The sequence below is a fragment of the Physeter macrocephalus genome, chromosome 2, assembly GCF_002837175.3.
Source record: "Physeter macrocephalus isolate SW-GA chromosome 2, ASM283717v5, whole genome shotgun sequence".
NCBI classification, from domain to species: domain Eukaryota; kingdom Metazoa; phylum Chordata; class Mammalia; order Artiodactyla; family Physeteridae; genus Physeter; species Physeter macrocephalus.
In genome coordinates, this window is record NC_041215.1 from 15,838,582 (window position 1) to 15,862,344 (window position 23,763).

A 23,763-nucleotide genomic window follows, 5' to 3' on the forward strand; every position below is an offset into this window, starting at 1 on the left:
TTTCTCCACACCCTCGAGCAGTGTCTCTTTTAAAGTACATTTGTGGTTCAGGATTTTCTAAATTACCAGAGAGGTAACACTTGTCCTCTCTCCTTTCTCTCTTCTCTCCAGGAGGAATTACTCACCTAGACACCAGAGTTCTGCTTCGCCTGGACGCAACCACAGGGATTCTGGGTGATCGTCATGTGCCCACATCTCAGCCTTCTGCTGAGGGGCTGTGCACAGATGTGCCCATCTCCCCTGGGAGACCTCCAGGGACACACTCACTGTCCAGAGTCAGGAACATGAGTGATTCTTCTGTGGATACCAAGAGGCAGCCGAACAAGAGAAAGCTGATCAGAAGGGCAGCATCCAGCCCAGTCTCCTCGGGTCCTCTGAGTTCCCAGAGTCTAGGCGCCAGAAGCCAGGGATGGGACCCAGGAGGCACTAAGGTCCTGGTGCCCCCAGTGCCCCCTGCCCAGCCACACCCTCCTCGCTCAGAGCTGAGGCACCCACCAGCCTCCCATTCCCAGATCAGAGATAGTAAGTCCTTGCTGTTTTAATCTTCCAAGTTGACATTGCTCATTCAAGTGTTTTACCGTCTTTGGTTCTGACCTGATTGGTTTAACAGATGTTGAGGTTGTGCCTGATACCTACGGTCAAGGTCACTGCGGCCAAGTCCTTCCCAGCATCACACAGCTCAGAGGCAAACAGTGAAGGTAGACTTCAAACAAGTTGTCGCAATAGATTGCAATGATGTGGAGGCGGGGAGAAGTATCCGGGTCCTGGCAGGTGGCCTAACCTGGTTTAGAGAATCTGGGTTTCTTCCATTAGGCACTGAAATTGAAGCTGGAGGAGAAAGAGTTCACCAGCAAAGGCAGCGAGGTGGGAAAGACACAGAGACCTAAGCTCCTTCCTCTCAGCTGCCTCTTTCTTTCTTCCCCTCTCCACTTTCTCCTCTGCTAACCTTAATTGCCTTTTTCTCCTTCTCCCTCCTCTTCCTCCTTCAACTGTTTCAAAACTGATTACCATTCATTTCTTGAGTCCTTCAGGTCATGGGCAAAGGCCCCGTGGCTCTTTTTTTGTGCAGACCTCAAGCTCAGAATGGTTTTCACATGTTTAAAGGGCTAGGGCAAAAACAAACCAACCAACCCTAAATAAACGAACAACAACAACACAAAAAAAACAGAGCAAAGAGCAATATGCAACAGAGACCACATAAGCACAGCTTATGAAACCTAAAATACTCGATGACTTTATAGAGAAAGTTTCCTGGGCCTTGGTGTATATGATTCATTTTATTTTCACTGTTTCTTTTTACTTTTGTTGTGTGTGGCTGCTAGAAAATTTTAAATTATATTGTATTTTAAATTGCATTGTATTTCCACCAGAAGAACTGCTGCAGGGGGTTTCCAGCATCTGCTAGAGGGGCACACGTCCCCCCTCGGTGTTTGCTCATCTCTGCCCCCCAGCGCTCTCTGGTGAGTGTAGGTCAAGGTAGAGAGGGACAGGGGAAGCCAGTCATTATTCTTGTTGGTTTCTGGCCTCAGACTCTCTGCTCTCTGATTGTGGACACATTTCTTTCTTTTTTAAAAAATTTTATTGAAGTACAGTTGATTTACAATGTTGTGTTAATTTCTGCTGTACAGCAAAGTGACTCAGTTATACACGTATATATTCTTTTTCGTATTCTTTTCCGTTATGGTTTATCACAGGATATTGAATACAGCTCCCTGTGCTGTAGTAGGACCCTGTTGTTTATCCATCCTATATATAATAGTTTGCATCTGCTAATCCCAAACTCTTAATACTTCCCTCCCACATCCCCCCTCCCCCTTGGCAACCACAAGTCTGTTCTCTATGTCTGTGAGCCTGTTTCTGTTTTGTAGATAGGTTCATTTGTGTTGTATTTTAGATTCCACACGTAAGTGATATCATATGGTATTTCTCTTTCTCTTTCTGAATTACTTCACTTAGTATGATAAGCCTCTAGGTCCATCAATGTTGCTGCCAATGGCATTATTTCATTTTTTTTAATGGCTGAGTAATATTCCATTGTATATATATACCACAGCTTCTTTATTCATTCATCTGATGGACACATTTCTTAACCTGTTGACCCTCAGCATCTTCATCTATAAAATGTGGTTGTAAGAGCAATGCCTCTCCTCTGGGTTTCTGTGAACATGTAATGAGATAACATATGGCAAAAGCTTAGCACAGTGCCTGGCTCACAGAAATCATTAGCAGGAGGACGGCTCCCTAAAGCCATGGCTGGGGACCCTCTAAGTCACCACCTCCCTGAGACTGAATGAGTTCTTCGTATATTTCAGGAGAGCCAGCGCACTTTTGCCTAGGCTCTCCTGGTCTGGCCCCACCTGAACACTTCCTTACAGCCCTGCCCAGCTGCTTCTGTGGCCACTTGGGATCAGCAGCCCGTCATGGTGTTACCCGAGCTGGCGGACACCCACAGGTGTGGCCGGGAGACCATGGAGGCCATTGGGGCATGACAGTCACTAGACCAATTGTGCAGCAGGAGGGAGTCCTCCTTGTAGCTGAGAAATGCCACACAGCCTCTGCTAGGGATGAAGGAAGTGCACGCTGACCCCTGCCTGGCCAGCCAGCAAGAGCTGGGCACAGGGTGGTGCTGGACATATGGGGATGAATGTGGCACCAGCTCCTGCCCTTGCTTTGTTTTCCAGCTCAAAGCACCAAGCAGAAGTGTCTTGCTGGCACCAGCTTCATTCACTCATTCACTCTTTTGGCAAATATTTATTGAGCGCCTGCTTTGTGGCCACACTGGTGCCGAGCACAAGCGATGCACAGCGAGCAAAACGATCAAGGCCTCTGCTCTCATAGAGGCAGAAAAAAGTGAACATGGAACCAGGTGAGCAAGGGGCTGGGTGAGACTTCAGACAAGGTGGTCAGCGAAAGCCTCTCTGAAGAGGTGGCATTTGAGCCAAGACTCAATGCTGAGAGAGATCCTGCAAAGGGAAAGGGATTTCAGGCAGATGGAACAGCCTTTGTGAAAGGTCTAAGCAGAAAATGTGTGTGGCATGGCTGTGGGGGCTTTAAGAAGGCTGGAGTGGCTGGGGTGTTGTGAACAAGAAGGGAGTCCTGTGAGATGAGGTCAACAGGGTTGGGCAGGTGCTAGCTTGGGTGGGGCATTTGTATCAGTCATTTATTGCTGCGTAACAAATTATCCCCCAAAATGTAAAGGTTTAAAACAACATTTGATATCTCACAGCTTCTATGGGTGAAGCACCTGGGTGCAGCTTAGCTGGGTCCTCTGCCTCAAGTTCCCTCACAAGCTGCAGTCAAGGTGTCATTTGTGGCTTCAGTCATCTCAAGGCTCAACTGGGAAAGGACTTGCCTCCAAGTTCACTGTTGGCAGGATTCGGTTCCCAGTGGCTGTTGGATTAAGGACCCTCAGTTTCTTGCTGGCTTTTGGCTGGAGACCACCCTCACTTCCTTGTCATGTGATCCTCTCCCACATGGACATTTGCTTCATGAAAGCATTCAAGACCAGAAGGCAATAGAGTCCGACAAGATGAAAGCATCAATCTTTTTTTTTTTTTTTTTTTTTTTTCGGTACGCGGGCCTCTCACCGTTGTGGCCTCTCCCGCCGCGGAGCACAGGCTCCGGACGTGCAGGCTCAGCGGCCATGGCCCACGGGACCAGCCGCTCCACGGCACGTGGGATCCTCCCGGACCGGGGCACGAACCCGCGCCCCCTGCATCGGCAGGCGGACTCCCAACCACTGCGCCACCAGGGAAGCCCAGCATCAATCTTTTGTAACCTAATCACGAAAGTGACATATCATCAATCTTGCCATATTCTGTTCATTTGAACTGATTAATTAAGTCCAGCCCACACCTGAGGGGAGGGGGTCCCACAAGGGTGTGATTATCAGAAATTGAGGATCATTGAGGACCATCTTTGAAAGCTACCTAACAACAGCTGGCTGAGCCAGTGTGTGATGTTGGGTCTTAATATGAGCGCAGGGAACTAAGTAGGCATTTACATACGTTATTTTGCCAGTCTTCCTCTGACAAGAAAAAGTCAAGGGATCTCGCAGTGGAAGAGAGAAGAAGACTTTGTAGCTCTAGAGGTCAGAATTTGGACCAATAGAGGGATGTTATCATGATTAATCATGAGTTTTGATATATCATGATTAATCATGAGTTGAATAAGGTAGTGAGCTCCCCATTGCTAGAGGCATGCAAGTAGAGGCTGAAAGACTCCACATGGGGAATGTTGTAGCAGGTCCTTATAGGCTGGGCAAGACCTGAGCATTTTCGTGTAATTAAAATCTGTCACTGTGGCACCATTGTAGAGACCACTCTTGGGAATGTCTTCCTTGAAAGAAAATGGGTGAATAGTCCTGAATACCTAGGTGATAGTCTGAGTAGCTTCAACCTCTCAGATGTGGATTCTTTGTCCCCATCCCTGCATGCCCAGGCTCAAGGACTCTTCAAAGATTCCTTCCCAGAGATGTCAGTGCCACCATCTCCTTGGAGGAGGGTCCCTGGGGAAGGACATCTCAGCTGCAGGGTTGTGGATGCCTTTGTGAGTACATTCATCTGTTTAACAAATGCACACTGAAGTACATGCATGCAGGCTCTGGACTCAGACCTGTCTGGGTTCAAATCCTGCCTTTGCCTCTCCTCCACTGAATGATTGATCAAGTCAGACGATTCCTCTGAGCCATGGTTTCCACGTCTATACAAAGGAGGAAATATTGCGTAACTGTTAAGTTTGTTGTGAGGCTTAAAGAAATAAAACAAGTTCCTGCCAGTAAGTGTCTTTGTATACTGTGAAGTGCTCAAAAAAAAAAAGTGGTGAAGATGGTGATGAGGGTTGCCGACTTGTTTGTTGACTCATCTATTCACATGGTCGTCTGGCAAACATTTCTTGGAGGCTGGGTGTTCACATCCCTCTGTGCTGCCTGTGCGGAGCATTAGTTCTCTGAACCTCCCCCGTGAAGTCCCTCCTGACTGGTCAGTCTCCTGGTATATCAGTTTCCTATGGCTGCTATCCCAAATCACCACAAACATAACGCCTTCAAACAAAACCAGTTTATTTTTTTCTTGGAGTATAATTGCTTTGCAATGTTGTGTTAGTTTCTGCTGTAGAACAAAGTGAATCAGCTATATGTATACATATATCCCCTCCCTCTTGAGCCTCCCGCCCCATCCCACCCCTTTAGGACATCACGGAGCACCAAGCTGAGCTCCCTGTGCTACACTGCAGCTTCCCACTTGCTATGTATTTTAAACATGGTGGTATATATATGTCAGTGCTACTCTCTCAATTCGTCCCACCCCCCCCATTCCCACCCTGTGTCCACAAGCCTGTTATCTATGTCTGCGTCTCTTTTCCTACCCTGCAAATAGGTTCATAAGTACCATTTTTCTAGATTCCATATATATGTGTTAATATACGATATTTGTTTTTCTCTTTCTGACTTACTTCACTCTGTATGACAGACTCTAAGTTCATCCACATCACTACAAATGCCCCAGATTTGTTCCTTTTTATGACTGAGTAATATTCCATTGTATATATGTACCACCTCTTCTTTATCTATTCATCATCTATCAATGAATATTTAGGTTGCTTCCATGTCCTGGCTATTGGAAATAGTGCTGCAAAGAACACTGTGGTACGTGTATCTTTTTGAATTATGTTTTTCTCAGGGTATATGCCCAGTAGTGGGATTGCTGGGTTGTATGGTAGTTCTATTTTTAGTTTTTTAAGGAACCTCCATACTGTTCTCCAAAGTGGCTGTATGAATTTACATTCCCACCAACAGTGCAAGAGGGTTCACTTTTCTCCACACCCTCTCCTTGTAGATTTTGTTTGTTTGTTTGTTTGCGGTACGTGGGCCTCTCACTGCTGCGGCCTCTCCCGTTGCGGAGCAGGACGCACAGGCTCAGTGGCCATGGCTCACGGGCCCAGCCGCTCCGCGGCATGTGGGATCTTCCCGGACCTGGGCACGAACCCATGTCCCCTGCATCGGCAGGCGGACTCTCAACCACTGCGCCACCAGGGAAGCCCTAGATTTTTTGATGATGGCCATTCTGATGGGTGTGAGGTGATACCTCATTGTGGTTTTGATTTGCATTTCTCTAATAATTAGTGATGTTCAGCATCTTTTCATGTGTTTGTTGGCCATCTGTATGTCTTCTTTGGAGAAATGTCTATTTAGGTCTTCCACCCATTTTTTGATTGAAACAAAACCATTTTATTATCTCACAGTTCGGGAAGTCAGATGTCTGAAAATGGGTCTCCCTGGGTTAACATCAAGGTGTCAGCAGGGCTGCATTCCTTCTGGAGACCCTTGGGTAGAACCTGTTCCTTGCTTTTTTCAGCTTCAAGAAAGTTGTTCACATTCTTTGGCTCATGGCTCCTACCTCTATCTTCAAAACCAGCAGTGTAGGGACTTCCCTGGTGGTCCAGTGGTTAACACTTCGTCTTCCAATGCAGGGGGTGTGGGTTTGATCACTGGTTGGGGAACTGGTATCCTACCTGCCTCGAGGCCAATAAACCCAAAACATAAAAAAAAAGCCAGAAGCAATATCGTGACAAATTCAATAAAGACTTCAAAAATGGTCCACATTAAAAAAAAAAATCTTAAAAAAAAAAGCAGTGTATCATCTTCAAATCTCTTTCTGACTCTCCGACCTCTGCTTCCCTCCTCACATCTCCTTCTCTGACTCTGACCCTCACGCTTCCCTCTTACAAGGACCCTCGTGATGACTTTGAGCCACCTGGGTAATCCAAGATAATCTCTCCATCTCAAGATCCTTAACTCAATCACATCTTCAAAGTCCCTTTTGCCATGTAAAGTCACATTTGCACATTCTGGGGATGTGGACGTGGACATCTCTGGGAGGCCATGATTTTGCCAACCACATCTGGGTCCACTGCCTTGGCCCCTGCCACCTGGTTCTCTAGATTCTTTCTAGGTCTCTCTTCCCATGAAAGGAAACTTCTGCCCCAGGTCACTCAAGTCTTTAGGCTTTGGTATGTCACCCCATCTGTCTAAATGCTCCTCTGCTCTCCCTTTGTCTGGTATTACTCACCCTTCACATCTCCACCCCACCCCCTCCTTCCCCGCACCCCACCCCCAGTTTCACCAAGTCCCCAGATTAGATTAAATCCCCACCTTGTAAATCACCTGAAGTCACAATGGCATGCGTGCTATTCCTTACTGCCTGCCTCCTTCGGGTCACTCTAAAGCACCCTAGGGGCAGGGGCTGTGACTCTTGCTCACTGCTACATCCTCATAGCTAGCACAGCACCAGGTGTGTCACAGCCCCTGGAAACAACTTGTTAGTTTGAATTGAGTCGTTGCCCTTTCTCGTCCTGCCCCATAGCTGGCTTCCTTGTTGCTATATACAGGGGTATTCATTTCCTAGGGATGCTGTCACAAAACATCACAAGCTGGGTGGCTTCAATGACAGAAATGGATTATCTCAGAGTTCTGGAAGATAGAAGTCCACGATCAATGTGTTGTCAGGGTTGGTTCTATTTGAAGGCTGTGCTGGAGACAGAGTCTGTTTCATTCCTCTCTCCCTGCTTATGGTGGTTTGCTGGCAATCTTTGGCAACCCTTGTGTTATAGATGTATCACCCTGATCTCTGCCTTCATCTTCACATGGCCTTCTCCCTGTGCATGTCGGTCTCTGTGTCCAAATTTCCCCCTTTTATAAGGACACAGTCGTATTGGATTAGGGCCCACCCTCATGACCTCATTTTAACTTGATCATCTGGAAAGAACCTATTTCCAAATACAGTCCAAAATCCCATGCACAGGTACTGGGGGTTAGGACTTTATCATCTTTGGGGGGGACACAATTTAACCCGTAACACGAGGCTTCTGCCCTCAGAGTCACCCACACTTGAAACCTCAATCATCTTTGCCTCCACTTTCACATAATTCAGAAAATATGGGTAAAGGGACTTACTAAGTAAAATAGACCCTTAAGCAGAGGGCTGGAGACCCCATGGCAAGTCCTAGAAAGTGTCTTTTTTTTTTTTTTGGTCACGCTGCACAGCATGCGGGATCTTAGCTCCCCAACCAGGGATCGAACTCATACCCCCTGCAATGGAAGCCTGGAGTCCTAACCACTGGACCACCAAGGAATTCTCTGGAAGACATCTTAATCCTGCTTTCAAGATCTGCAAGTGAGGGGCTTCCCTGATGGCACAGTGGTTGAGAGTCCGCCTGCCGATGCAGGGGACACAGGTTCGTGCCCCAGTCCGGGAAGATCCCACATGCCGCGGAGCGGCTGGGCCCGTGAGCCATGGCCGCTGAGCCTGTGCATCCGGAGCCTGTGCTCCGCAACGGGAGAGTCCACAACAGTGAGAGGCCCGCGTACCGCAAAAAAAAAAAAAAAGATCTGCAAGTGAGGAAGAGCAGATGTGCCTTTGGAATTCCTATTTCTCAGGCAGTATCACCTGGAGGAACGAAATCAAAGAGAGGTTTTATTATTTATTTATTGCAAATAATTGCAAGAAAATATTTCCTTGGCTTGGCCCTGCCCTACCATCCTCTTCCACTTTTCTGAAGTCTCTCAAGTTCTCCCCTAGGTCGATTGCAGGAGGTGTCTCACAGACACTCCAAGATAAGTGTGCTTATTGCCACCTCTTGTCACCACTAGCTTTGCTACATGGGTACGAGGTTTCTCATTTCAGCCCCAATGGCAATGTTGCAAAACAGGTACTTCCAATGTCCAGTTTTTTTCCACCCACATGATTCTTTTTTTTAAAATGAAGTATAGTTGATTTACAATGTCATGTTAGTTTCAGGTGTACAGCACAGTGATTCAGATATATATATACATACATATATATATATATATATATTTTCTTTTTCAGATTCTTTTCCCTTACAGGTTATTACAAATATAATATAGGTTATTATATTGAGTGTAGTTCCCTGTACTATACAGCAGGTCCCTTGATTATTTTATATATAGTAGTGTATATATGTTAATCCCAAACTCCTAATTTATCTCTCCCCCCCTTTCCCCTTTGGTAACCATAAATTCATTTTCTATGTCTATGAGTCTCTTTCTGTTTTGTAAATAAGCTCATTTTTATCTTTTTCTTTTTTAAGATTCCATATAAGCGCTATCATATGATTTTTGTCTTTGTCTGGCTTACTTCACTTAGTATGATAAATCTTTAGGTCCATCCATGTCGTTGCAAACTCCACTGTCCAGTTTGAGATGCACAGAACGTGAGGTAATTGTCCAAGGCTGCACATTTGCAAAGTGGTGGAGCCATGATTGAGCCCTGTGTGTCTGACTCCAGGACTTGCGCCTGTAACCCTGCCTTAATAAATCACAGCCCCAAGTTGATGGGAGGAAAAGCAGGTCCAGAGGAAGAAAGGGCACAGCATGGTCAGAGGTGAACCTGACCCCAAATCCATATAGACTATTATCCTTTCCCTTTTTTTAAGGAATTAGAACTTATGCACAAAAACATGCATGGCCCAAGGCATTGTTTTCCAATACCTTCTTATGAAAAATTTCAAACATACAGCAAAGTTGAAAGAATGTTTCTGTGAACTCTCATATACCCACCACCTAGATTCTACTTTCATTTTGTCATACTTGCTTTATCACACATCTGTCTATCCATCCATCATCCAGTCATCGATCGATCGATCCATCCATCCCTTCATCCCACTATCTGTCGTATCTAAGCATCTTAATTTTGATGCTTCCAAAGAAGTTGCATTATCAGTACCATCTCCCTCTAAGTAGTTCATCACGCAGAGAGTTAACTAGAATTCAATATTTGTATATAGATTTTTATCTTTTGAGATCAAATTTACGTTAAGTGAAATGCACAGATCTCAGGTGTAATTTGCTAACTTTGGACAAATGCCTACTTTGGTGTAACCCAAATTTCTCTTGAGCTGTAGAACATCACCAACCTCACCCCACAGAGATATAACATATTACCCTCCCTTTTATTCTTTTATATGGAAGAATAATGTATACCCAGTAAAGTCCACAAATACTAAGTGGATAGCTCAGTGAATTTTTATATGAACTCTAAGCTCTTAACCCCTGGGCTGCACTTGGAGTCACTTTTCTTCTTGCTAACTGGATTTTGTCTTTGGGGTAGATTCTTTGATATTAATATAAATCAATTAGGTTTTTCAATTAAGAGTGATTTTGCTCCCAGATGACAGTTGGCAATATCTGGTGGCATTTAGGTTGTCACCACTTGGGAGGTGCTACTGGCATTTTGTAGGTAGAGGTCAGAGATGCTGCTAAACACCCTACAATGCACAGGATGGCCTCTTCCCCCCTCCCCCAGCAAAGGATTATCTGGCTCCAAACATCAATAGTGTCAAAATGAAGAAACCCTGATATCAATAGACCTCAAATCTTCCAATCCATCCATCCTCCAGCATTACCCAGATGTGTCTGGATTTGAGACTGAATCAGCTTAGGCTCCATCAAGGGGTCCTGCACACCATATATAAATAACTACACACCAAGATCAGAAGGGGCATGAAGCATCAAAGAGGCACAGAAACCACAGAGGAGGTGCAGTGGATCAGTTTCATTCACTTCTTTATGCACAGAGCTTGGTGCCTGGTGACCGGTAAGTAAGTAAATGAATCGGTCAGGAAACTCCTTTATTATTATTGTTTTGCACACCTCCTGCATGTCAGGTACCCTCTGTGGTATTCATAAATCTAGGGACTGTAGGAGATCCAAACCCAGGTGTGTGATCGTGTGGTCAAGCTCTTTCACAGAGGAAGTTACAGAGTGCTCTGGAAACCGGGAGGGGAGGTAGGGGAGGTAAGCATGCTGTCTGTGGGAGGCGGAGGTGGGGGGGGGAGGGCCCTTCATGAATCACAGGACCTGTAAACAAAGCCTTTGAAGGAATGTGTCAGGTGAAGACAGGGAGAGCAGTCCTGACAGAGGGAACAGCCCGGGCAAAGGCTTGGAGGGGAGAGATCATGCCAAATGTTGTGGGCGTGGGAGGATGCTCTGGCGCTGCTGAATCCCTGGTTTATGGGGAAACAGTGCGCTCAGGAGAGCACGGGGGCGGGGGTGGGGCAGGTCCCAGATCAAGATGAGCCTTAAGAGCCAGGCTGGGGACTTTGGACTTGATCGTGAGGGCAATGAGAAGGCACAGAAGAATTCAGACCAGGGGCGGGGCAGGGACAGTTTTGCATTTTTGGAAGGTCATTCTGGGTGGGTGGAGGCAGAGGATGCGTAAAGGGGCCGTTTCAAAAAGTCAGAGATGACGAAGGCTTGAACTCAGGTGGGGTTGGGGGCAGAGAGTCAAGAATGACGTAGAAGTTTCCGAGGATGGAAAGGAAGGGTCCAGGACAGGGTTTCACATAGTGTACTCCCAGAAGGCTGATTTCCCAAGGCTGCCAAGCCCTCATAGAGCTAAAGTGAATAGAATAGGGTGCCCTTCTCAACTCCACTGAGGAAATCCTAGGACTTTATTTTTTTATTCAACAAGTATTTGAGGGCCCATTGTGTGTCATTCATGGGGGATAGAGTCATGACTAAGATAGACCCAGACCTGCCCCCCAGGGGGAAATGGAGACAATAAGCAAGTGAACAAATGGATGATACAATTTAGAAAATTGGCTTGGGCAGGAGGGGCATATAAAAAGAGGATGATGAAGTGGCACATGATGGATAAGGCAGGACAGTTTGGGGTGGTGGTGAAGGCAGACCTCTCTGGTGAAGTGATATCTCAGTGGAGGCTTGAGGGATGGGAAGGTGCCAGTTGTGTAGAGTCAGGCAGCGGTAAGAGCAGGTGCAAAGGCCCTGAGGTGGGCCTGAAGCGTGAAAAGAAATTGTCATGTGGCGAGTCAGGCACAGAGGGAACAGCATGTGCAAAGGCCCTGAGGTTGCAAAGCCCTCACATGTGCAACTTCCAGCAAAGAGACCAGTGTGGTAGATCAGAGAGAGAGGGGAGAGGAGAGGGAGAAAAAGACTAAGAGGTGTCTGGAGCCAGACCCGAGGGCTGTGGAGGTCTTGGTGAGGAATTTAGATTTTATTCTACATGTGGTATGAGGAGGACATTGGAGAGTCTGAACAGATGCGCTGTGGAGAATGATTTGGAGCAGAGCAAGAAGGGAGGCAGGGAGCCAATGAGCAACGTGTCCTCACTGTTCAGGTGAAAAACTATGGGCTGGCCCAAAAGTTCGTTCGGGTTTTTCCATGAGATGTAATGGACAAACCTGAACGAACTTTTTGGCTAGCCCAATATTATTCGGACAGGCCTCGGTTCAGCACCGCCCTCTGCCAATTACATTTTAAAATTTCTAAATATTATATATCACTTATATGGGAAATCTGAAAAAAATGATACAAATGAACTTATTTACAAAACAGAAACAGACTCACGGACTTCGAAACACATTTATGGTTACCAAAGGGGAGAAAGGTCTGGGGGAGGGATAAATTAGGAATTTGGGATTAATGTATACACACTACTATATATAAAACAGATGATCAACAAGGACCTACTATATAGCACAGGGAACTCTACTCAAGATTCTGTAATAACCTATAAGGGAAAAGAATCTGAAAAAGAATAGGTATAGGTATAACTGAATCATTTCACTGTACACTTGAAACTAACACAGCATTGTAAATCAACTGTACTCCAATATAAAATAAAAATTAAATAAAAAAAATAAAAATTTAAAGTTAATTTAAAAAAACTTTTTGTTGAGGTATAACATCTACCCACTAAAGTGTACAATGCCCTGGTCATAAGTGGATGACTCAATGAATTTTTACTTATGTGTAACCTCCACACCGCCCAAGGTATAGAACATTCCTTTCCTCTAGAACATGGTTTCTCAAGCCACCACAGTACTGATGTTTGGCGTGGGATGATCCTTTGTTGGGAGGGGCTGTCTTGTGTACTGTAGGATGTTGACCTCGACCCCAGCCAACACCCACTAGATGCCAGTAGCACCCACATCACACCTCTTACTTGTTTTTTTGTTCCCTGGAAGTTTGTGCATTTTGACTACCTTTACCCATTTCCTGCACCCCTCCGCCCCCACTCCCCACCTCTGGCAACCACCAATCTGTTCTCTGTATTACTGAGTATGGTTTGTTTAGATTCCACATGTGAAATCATACAGTACTTGTATTTCTCTGCCTGGCTTATTTCACTTAGCATAATACCCTTCAGGTGCATCCTTGTTGCAAATGACAAGATTTTCTCCTATTTATGGCTAAATGATATTCCAGTGTGTGTGTGTGTGTGTGTGTGTGATGCTTTCTTTATCCATTCATCCATTGATAGACACTTAGGTTGTTTCCATGTCTTGGCTATTGTAAATAATGCTGCAATGACGTGGAGGTGCAGATATCTCTTTGAGATCAAGATTTTATTTCCTTTGGATAAATACCCAGAAGTGGGATTGCTGGATCATATGGTAGTTCTATTTTAAAATTTTTAACTGTAGGGGCTGCACCAATTGACATTTCACCAACAGTGCATGAGGATTCCCTTTTCTCCACATCCTCACTAGCACTTGTTGTCTTGTCTTTTCTTTTTTTATAGCAATTTATATATACATATATATGTGTGTGTGTGTGTGTGTGTGTATGATTATTTTAAGGTGCTAAACACTGTTTTTCTTTACTTTCTTTTTTTATTGAAGTATAGTTGATTTACAATACATGTTAGTTTCAGGTATACAGAACAGTGATTCAGTTGTGAATATATATATATACATATATATATATATATATATTCTTTTTCAGATTCTTTTCCCTTATAGGTTATTACAAATATTGAGTATAGTTCCCTGTGCTATACAGTAGGTCCTGGTTGGTTATCTGTTTTACATATAGTAGTGTATATGTTAATCAACCTCCTAATTTATCCCTCCCCCGCTCCTTTCCCCCTTGGTAACTATAAGTTTGTTTTCTATGTCTGTGAGTCTCTTTCTGTTTTGTAAATAAGTTCATTTGTATTTTTTATTAGATTCCACACATAAGCGATGTCATATGATATTTGTCTTTGTCTGGTTTACTTCACTTAGTCTGATAATCTCTAGGTCCATCCATGTTGCTGCAAATGGCATTATTTCATTCTTTTTATGGCTGAGTAATATTCCATTGTATATATGTACCACATCTTCTTTATGCATTCATCTGTCGATGGACATCTAGGTTGCTTCCATGTCTTGGCTATTGTGAATAGTGCTGCTATGAACTATCTCTTGTCTTTTCGGTGTTAGCCATCCTAAGAGGTTGAAGCAACATCTCCTTATGGTTTTGATTTGCATTTTCCTGATGATTAGTGACATTCAGCATCTTTTCATGTACCTGTTGGCCATCTGTAAGTCTTCTCTGAGAACGCTTCTCAGTTTGGACAGCTCAGAATGTCCCCAGACAGTGCCAAATGTCCCCGGGGAGCATAATTGTCCCTGATTGAGAACTGCTGCTCTAGAAGTTTCCCTCATGCTCCTTTTCCAATGTTCCCATCCCCAGCACATCATTGGCTTTCATTCCCATCTGTTAGTCTTGCCTGTTCTTGAACATATTATGAATGGAAACATAAGCTGCCTCACTGCAGTCTTGTGTGATTATAGAGCTTCTTTGCACCTCAGTTTCTTTCTCTGTGAAATGGGTTGATGAATGCACCACCTCATAGAACCAAAAAAGCCTGTAAAGGAAGGAGCTCAGAGAAAACATTGAATAAATGCTGCTTGTTAACGCTGTGATTTAATGTCAGCGCCCTTAGCTCCTGGCACACTTCTTCCTGTTTCCCTAATGGCTGGCATACAGTAGGTGGTCAGTAAACATTATTATTATTATTATTATTATTATTTTTTTTTTTTGCGGTACGCGGGCCTCTCACTGCTGTGGCCTCTCCCGTTGTGGAGCACAGGCTCCGGACGCGCAGCCTCAGCGGCCATGGCTCACGGGCCCAGCCGCTCCGCGGCATGTGGGATCTTCCCAGACCGGGGCACGAACCCGTGTTCCCTGCATCGGCAGGCGGACTCTCAACCACTGCGCCACCAGGGAAGCCCGAAACATTATTATTATTGTAGTCATTACCACTGCTGTGGAGTGACAAGGATTTGAACCCAGGCTACCTCTAGCACCAGTCTCATACCCTCTTGACTTCTAAGCCTGACAACCTGGCCTTACCCATTTTCCTGCATGGAAACAACTGTCTCAAGAATCACTGGTAGCTTCTCCTGAGCTCCTTCTGCTTTATTTTATTTTATTTTTTTGGTTGCACGCAAGCAGGATCTTAGTTCCCCAGCCAGGGATCGAACTCATGCCACCTGTAGTGGAAGCGTGGAGTCTTAACCACTGAACCGCCAGGGGAGTCCCTACCTCTGCCTTTTATATGACATGTGTATGGTAGTCTCTCCCTTGCCCTCAAATCCCGCTCCTCCTGCAGGTTCAGTGACGACCGACCGTGTGGGTTACTCCTCCTCCTTCTCTCATTGTGCCTCTACCACTAGCTTCTCTCTCCCTTTCTGCCCAGACAGTATCCTCAGCCTTCTGTCTTGCTCAGGCAGCCCAGCCCAGCCCTGACGTTTCCTTTCTTCCCCCAGCAATGCCATCGGAAAGCAAGGCTGCCCACACGGTCATTCTGGGTCCAGGAGAAGCCAGAGGTTGCTTTGCTCCTTCTCTGACCCTGCTGTTCTCTCCGTGTCCCCACAGAAGGGCAGGCAGACCTCTGAGAGAAGAGCATCCAGAGACCTGCCCTCATCTTCCCCCATTCCCAAGTGGTCCTGCTGACGTAGCTCAGCATCGTCAAGGGTAGAGAAGGGAATATGGATCCTACCCCATCCTTGTCATCGGTGCAGGAACTGCCAAGCTGGGGCAGACAGAGCAAAGAGAGGCAAAGGTATTTATAGTTAAGATGACTAAATAATTAAATAATAATAATAATATCTGAAATAATTAACATTATTTACAGTGGGGAGCACTCAGATCCCAGACCAGTGTTATCCAATAGAAAGAGAACCCAAGAACCCAAGTCACATACATAATTGGAGATTTTCCAGTAGCCACATTAAAAGAGTAAAAAGACACTGGTGCTATTCATTTTCATCATCTATTTTATTTAACCAGTATATCCAAATAGTTATCATTTCAATAAGTAACTAGTATAAAATGACTAAGGAGATATTTTACATTATTTTCTCATACTACATCTTCTAAATCCGGTATGCATTTTAAACTTTATAGAGCATCTCATTTCGGACACTAGATTTTTAATCTGAACTCTTGATCTGTATTTAGATTTCATAAAACTCCAGCAGAAAAAGTACATCCGCTAATTATTAGGCAAATGCAAATCAAAACTACAATGAGGTACCACCTCACATTGGTTAGAATGGCCATCATTAAAATGTCTACAAATAACAAATGCTGGAGAGGGTGTGGATAAAAGGGAATCCTCTACACTGCTGGTGGGAATGTAAATTGGTGCAGCCCCTATGGAGAACAGTATTGAGGTTCCTTAAAAAACTAAAAATAAAGCTAACATATGATCCAGCAACCCCACTCCTGGGCATGTATCTGTAGAAAACCATACTTTGAAAAGATACATGCACCCCAATATTCATTGCAGCACTATTCACAATAGCCAAGACATGGAAACAACCTAAATGTCCATCGACAGATGAATGGATAAAGAAGATGTGGTACATATATACAATGGACTATTACTCAGCTGTAAGAAAGAATGAAATAATGTTATTTGAAGCAACATGGATAGACCTAGAGATAGATTATCATACTAAGTGAAGTAAGCCAGACAAAGACAAGTATCATATGATATCGCTTATGTGTGGAATCTAAAGTATGACACAAATGAACTTATCTACCAAAAAACAACAGACTCACAGATACAGAGAACAGACTTGTGGTTACCAAGTGGGAGGGGGAGTGGGGGAGGGAAGGATTGGGAGTTTGGGATTAGCAGATGCAAACTATAATTTATAGAATGGATAAACAACAAGGTCCTACTGTATAGCACAGGGGACTAGATTCAACATCCTGGGATAAACCGTAATGGAAAAGAACATGAAAAAGAATGTACATATATGTATAGCTGAATCACTTTGCTGTACAGTAGCTATTAACACAACATTGTATATCAACTATACTTCAATAAAATAAATTTAAAAAAAGAAAAAGTACATTCACATGCTTAAGCTGTTCCAAGCCTACTCATTAATTTTCTAATAACTGAACTGAGGATTGTTTTTTTTTAAATTCAGATTAAACAAAATTAAAAATTCAGTTCCTCAGTCACACCAGTCACATTTCAAGTGCTCAGTGACCACGTGTGGCTCATGGTGCGTGGCCCTGTTGGATGGCACAGATATAGAACATGAACATTATCCAGAAAGTTCCACTGGACAACAGTGTGGCTTTAGACCAGGTTTTTTGTTTTTGTTTTTTTTTGAGGGGGGGTTGCCTGTTTGTTTTTGTTTTTTATCAGTGTCAGTATTGACATTTGGGGCTGGATAATTCATTGTCAAGTGTGTTTGTCTTTTGCACTGTAGGATATTCACCAACATCCCTGTTCTCTATCCACTAGATGCCAGTAGCAGCCCCCCTTCCCCTCATGACAACCAAAAATGACTCTGGACATTGCCAAATGTCCTCTGGGGGGTGGGGGGAATAACCCTTAGGTGAGAAACACTGTTCTCGATCAAAACAGAGTTCAAATCCTAGTTCTGCTATGTGCTAGATGAGTGACTTTGGGCAAATCCCTAAGCCTCGGCTTTCTCATCTGTGCAATGGGGCAGTGAGTAGCAACCACCTTATAGAACAACTGTGAGGGTAAAACCTAGCTTCAGGGTCGTGGGTATGACTGGAAGCCATGCCCAGCGCATAGTAGGTGTTCAATAAACAGTAGTTGTGATTACCCATTGTGAACCTAAACCCATAAACCCCTGTGCACCCATTGTAAGAGCAGGGCAGCTCCTGGACGCTAAGGCCTCTCTGTTGGTGTTGGGGGGTGCTCGTTGTCGTGTCCTGGAGAGACAGAGGATTTAAATCACTTAAATAGGCAGAGTTCGGAGAGTCCAAGGATCTGGGGTCTGTTCCCAGCTCTGTCACTGATCTTGCTGGTCCTGGTACTTTTTGGGTGCCCAATTTTCCCCTCTGTGAGGTGCGGGGAGCTGACCACCGTGATCTCCCACTGGACCCTCTAGCTTGGCCTCTGTTTCTGATTGTTTCCTTAAGGAAGGGAGGAGGTGCCCGGGTAGACAACCAAGGGAGGGGGTTTGGACAAAAGCCAGACTCCAGTTCCTGCTTCCTGCTGCCTCCAGTCTTTGCTAACACTGTGTCTTTTCCCTGGAACACTCCTTTCTCCACTCCCCACCTCCCCTGGCCCAGCTGGCTTCAGCTTATCCTTCAGGACTTGGTGTACGTGGCACCTCCTCCAGGAAGCCTTTCCTGATCCCCTGCCCCTTCCCAGTCTGGGACTGGTGTCTCCCACCGACTTCTATGCTTCTGTCACTCCACCTTGATCATTTGTCCACCTTGGCCAGGCTGCATGCATGAAGTGTAGTAGGGGCTCAGCAGAGTGTGTCTATGCTGAGAGCGAGTGAACGGCATCCGGGCAAGAAAGGTGGAGAGTAGGTTAGCAGGACGTCGCATTGAGCATGAAGGACGGGGTTGCAGGGGGGTGGGTGGGTGTTCGGATAAGCTCGCCTTGGCAACAGGTCCATGGAGTTTGGCTTTGGGTAGCAGATGCAGGAGAGATGTGAGGTTTCATGGGGTGGCCCCTGCCTGCCACCTTCACACCTGCGTGTGCCATCCCCTGGGTGAGAAGATAGACCCACCTGTCTGGCTGTTACAGGCTTGAGGGGTGGGCCAGGAGGGAGGGTGAGGGTCTCCTGAGCGCCTGGACGAGGGAGGAGCATGGGGGACACTGGGGATCACGTACCTAAGGAGGGTCGCCCTGGCAAAATCTGTTTGGCAGACAGCGGGGGAGAAGGGCAGCTGTTGTAACAGCCCAGGCCTGGGGTGACAAGAATCCCTGGAGGCTGCAGCCTTGTCAAGGAGGAAGCAGAATCCCATGCCAGCCCCTCCTGCTCTTCTCTGCCCCTGGGGCCGCCGAAGGGCTCGGCTGGGGAGTGAGCACTGCAGCCCCCATGCTGGCCATTTGGGCCCTGGAGAGGTACGGGGGGCGGACAGGGTGGCTCTGAGGGGCTCCCCAAGCAGACAACAACCCCGGCCCTCGGCTTCCCTGGCAGCCAGGGAGTTCCCACGTGGGAATGCAGTCTCCCACTCCCGCACATTCCAAAACCCTGGGAGCCAGCCGCGCCTCCCCCAGGGAGGGCCCACCCAGCTCGGTCTGGCGGTGCCAGCCCCTGAGCAGGAAGTTGTCAGGTAGAACCCAGGGGACTTGAAAGATTAGGACAGATCTATGGTCATCTTCCTGTTCACCTTTAAGGCCAGCAGGACCCTTGGGTGGGGAGCAGGGGGTGGGGTGGGGTAGGGGGGCGTCTCTTCGTCTGGCAACAGGCTTTTCGGGAGCCAGGCTGAGTCTGGTAGGTGGGGATCCCCTGTGCCCCTCTTCACAGAGGGTATCAGTCGGCAGGTGTTAGTCGCCACGAGGGCACTGAATAATGCCAGCTGACCTTTGCCAGCCAACGAGCCACTGCTTTCCCCTAGGGCAGGCCCTGCCCCTCCCGGGAAGCTCAGCAAGGCGTGTCCTCAACGCCCTCCCAGGAGCCCGGCTGGCTCGACTGGGCTGGGTTCAGTCACTGGGAGTCGTTCGGGGTGTGAGGAACGCTTCCCGGGCGGGTGGGCAGGAGCATGGGCAGGGAAAGCCCTGCACAGCTGGGGTGCCATCGGCGAGGGCAGCTGGTGGCTCTGACCGTGACCCTCCTCCTCACCTGTGGGCCAGGTAAGCCGGGCTGAGCTGGGGCCAGCGGAGGAGTCAGACAGATTCCTGGAAAAGAGGGGCAGATGTGGCAGCCTCCTCAGCTTCCCAAGCCGCCCCCACCACCCCAACCAGGGGCAGCCACAAGGGCTTTTGCTTTTCAGCAAAGGCTTCCATCACAGCTAGCCAGGTGAGGCTACGTTTTCCAGACTGACTGGGGAGACTTCACACAGTGGCTGCATCGTGATTAAATATTGCTGGATCAGAGATACCCAGGCACCTCTTCTTTCGCTGGCTCACTTACACGTTCACTTCGTAGGGTTTGGGTGTGGTTTTTTTGTTTTTTTGTTTTTTATTGGAGTATAGTTAATTTACAGTGTTGTGTTAGTTTCAGGTGTACAGCAAAGTGATTCAGTTATACATATACATTCATTCTTTTTTAGATTCTTTTCTCATATAGGTTATCACAGAGTATTGAGTAGAGTTCCCTGTGCTCTACAGTAGGTCCTTATTGGTTATCTATCTGGGTTTGTTTGTTTTTTATTGACACCTCTGACCCTAGTACCTGTGCTCAGCTCTCAGATGGGAAATGAGCAAGTCACAGTCCCAGGCTTGCAGGAGCTCCAGGCTGGTGGGCGAGGCAGAGGGGTGCCCAGGCTCTCTTGGTACGAGGCTCAGCAGGAGCTTTGCCACCTTAGGGGTTCTGGAGGTGAGGGTTTGCCTAAACTGCAGGGTGGTGTTTGGTTGGCAGGAATTTCTACAGGTGCAATTAGTGGAAGAAGGAAAAGGGCACTCCTGGCAGGGAGAACTGGGTGGGCAGAGGCTAGGAGGCAGGAAGGTGCAAGGTGTGTTTGGGTCGTTCAATGTGATGTGAGCGCATTTGGGCTGCTTGAAGGGGGGATGCTGAGGGGAGGGGTGGGAGCAGAAAGGCAGACTGTGAGGGTTAGGGGAGGTATGTTCTTCGCTCTCAAGGGGGACTTTGCAGGCCTGTTGGTCACCTGTGGGATCAGCTTGGGTCTGGCTAACCAGAGAAACTCACTGGCCTCAGGAAAAGCTGGGAGTCCAGCTTGGTGTTGGGCTCTCTCCCCTACGGAAAGAAGGTCCAAGATCCTCCACGTGTGGCTCCAGGGCTGCCTAGACCCCCGGACTGTTTTACTCCAGCTGCCTCCTTGGGCAGGAAGTCAGGGCTTTCCAGCCAAACTGTTCTGGTGTCCAAGATAACCTGAGAACGGGCATCTACTATGTGCCAGGTGCTTAAATATCTGTTCGTTTACTCCTCCCAGGAGAAAGGACTGTCCTCAATGCTTGTCTGGGAAACGGAAGCCACTAAGGCCTGAAGGAGAGTTATGGTGGGGTCATCCTGCTTCCCCATCCTGAGGACCTCAGGTCCTGGACACTGGCAGCCCAGGAGCCACCCGGAGTAGGTGGGCTCCCTCCTCACCCACTCAGGCCTCGCTGCAGCTCCTGAAGCAGGTGGAGAGGGCACCCCAGCCCCCCAGCCCTGAGTCACTGAGGCCAGCTCTTGCCCCTGGAAGAGCTCTGAGGTTGGACACCATTGTAAGGCACCCACACAATGGCCTGAATTGTGGGCGGGTTTGTATCAGACAATTCCACCATCTCTGATGGGGCGTGTCCCCCTGAGCTGTCCCCAAAGCACGTCACCACAGAGGCTGTTTAACTGCTTTTGACCCCAAGGCTCCCTCCAGAGTCTGATGCTGAGGGCTGTTTGAACTGAGCAGACTCTTGCTCCTGCCCCAGTGAGGGCTGGTTGCCTGGACTAAGGGTTGACACCCCTCCCCAATTCCCCATCAATTCCACAGTAAACAGGATGCCCGTCAGGGCAGGGATCCCCCTGGAATATCAATTCAGACACCCTTCAGGACTCTTGACTTTAACGCTGGGAAAGACTCCCTTAATCCTTGGGCAGAGATGAAAAGAAATCTAAATCCAATGCTGACAGGCTGCGTGTCCTTGGGCTTGACACCTAACCTCTCTGAGCTTCTATCTCCCCAAAGAATAATTTTAAAAATTCCAGAGCCGGAGGATATCCATTTCCCACTCAACTCTCCCTCCGCCCTGGACCCATCTGGTGCATCTTCATCCACATCTGCATCCTGTGCTTTTTCCCTCTTTGCCCCTGAGGCTGAAACACCCCAAGATCCCAGAGGACTGCAATAATCATCATTTTGTATTGTGTGCCTACTATGTGCCAGGGCTTTTTTTTTTTTTTTAACATTGTTATTAGAGTATAATTGCTTTACAACGTTGTGTTAGTTTCTGCTGTGTAACAAAGTGAATCAGCTATATATATATATATATACTACCAAATGTAAAATAGCTAGCTAGTGGGAAGCAGCTGCATAGCACAGGGAGATCAGCTGGGTGCTTTGTGACCACCTAGAGCGGTGGGATAGGGAAGGTGGGAGGGAGACGCAAGAGGGAGGGGATATGGAGATGTATGTGCCAGGGCTTTTACCTGCGTTATCTGGATTGAGCTTGTGTGGGTGAGAATAGGGGCATATTGCCTCCCATTTTACAGAAGAGGAAACTGAGGCTCAGAGAGGTTGAGCCTTTTGTTTAAAGTCACACAGCAGGGAACTGAACACCCATTTCTAGATGATTCCTAAGTCCTGACCTTTACCCTCTGCCTGGGAAGAGACTGAGGGTTGAGGAGGATTTCTCCTCTCCTGGCTGTTTCCTGGCCCTTGAGTACCTCCCCCAGGGGAGATAGCTGTTCTCCATTGCCCCTCTGAGCAGGACCCTGACAGCATAAAGATCTTGCTATGCTGTTGAGCCGCTTCCTGGGTCCCTGGACAACAGTCATCGCCCCAGTCCAGGCTTGGCTGAGATATCCGAGGTCCAGGGAGGGAGATTATCAAGGGACAGGGCATTGGAAGGAGTAGGTGTGTGCGTGGAGGGTATCTGGAGCTGAGAGGTGGGTTCCAGAGTGTAACCTGCTCTGGCCAGAATTTCAGAATCTTTCACCACCTGTGACTCAGCTCCAGGAAAAGAGGAAAGGTTTGCTCATGTTTTCTCCCGATCACAAGGAATAGAGTCACCTTTCTTCCCAGTTACTGTGTGACCTCCCCCAAAAGGAAAGTGCTGGATCCAGGCAGGCAGGGCAGCCCTAGGCTTCTTTATACCTAGGTTGTCCTTCTGGTCACTTGATGCTCCCAAGGTTGCCCCAGGCGAGCAGGTAAATGAACCCCTCCCGCCTTCAGGGAGACCCAAAGTTCCAGAGTGATGTGAATGGCCATCCCCATTTCAGAGGTGAGGGGACAGAAGCTCAAAGAAGAAGGTTTCTCATGTGACCAGGGTAGATCTGGGCTTCAAACCCAGTGTGTCTGACTCCAGACACCACACTCTGCATCCCACTATCCAGGTCTGGCTTCTGGGCACAGGTAGCAGCCCGCTTCCTCATCTTCCTGCTCAGGGCTCAGAGCTGTCCCCAGGGGCCTTAATGCATCATAAGCCCAGAGCTGTGGGAGGCAAATGCCAGGCCAGCTGTGAGCTAGAGGAGAGAAAGATACTTGCTGAGCTGATATTCTAGCAGGGGCAGACAGACCATAACCCATAACAATAGTAAGTAAATTAGGTATTTAAGTATTAAGAAGGTGATAAGGAGAAAAATTTGGGACAGAGAATCTGGGGTGCTGGAGTGTGTTGGGGGCGGGTTGCTCTTTTCAATGGGGTGGGGTTGGGGGAAGCCTCCCTGAGAAGCAAAGACTTGAAGGGGGAGGACGTTGTTGCTGTGGGTCCATGACTAACACATCCCAGTGAAACCCAGTGCAACATGGGGATAGATGTGCTCTGGTGTTATTTCTGCTTTAAAGATGGGGAGGGCTTCCCTGGTGGCGCAGTGGTTGAGAGTCCGCCTGCCGATGCAGGGGAC

At 47.1% G+C, this 23,763-nt stretch overlaps 1 protein-coding gene across 1 annotated transcript in view; it reads left to right on the forward strand.

The window, feature by feature from the left end:
- Positions 1 to 284: 284 nt before the first annotated feature.
- Positions 285 to 23,763, forward strand: part of LOC102985248 (mucin-16) — a 97,875-nt gene continuing 74,396 nt past the window's right edge. The window contains exon 1 of the mRNA XM_055091348.1: positions 285 to 522. Coding sequence (XP_054947323.1) covers positions 285 to 522 — 238 coding nt within the window. The remainder of the gene's footprint in view (positions 523 to 23,763) is intronic.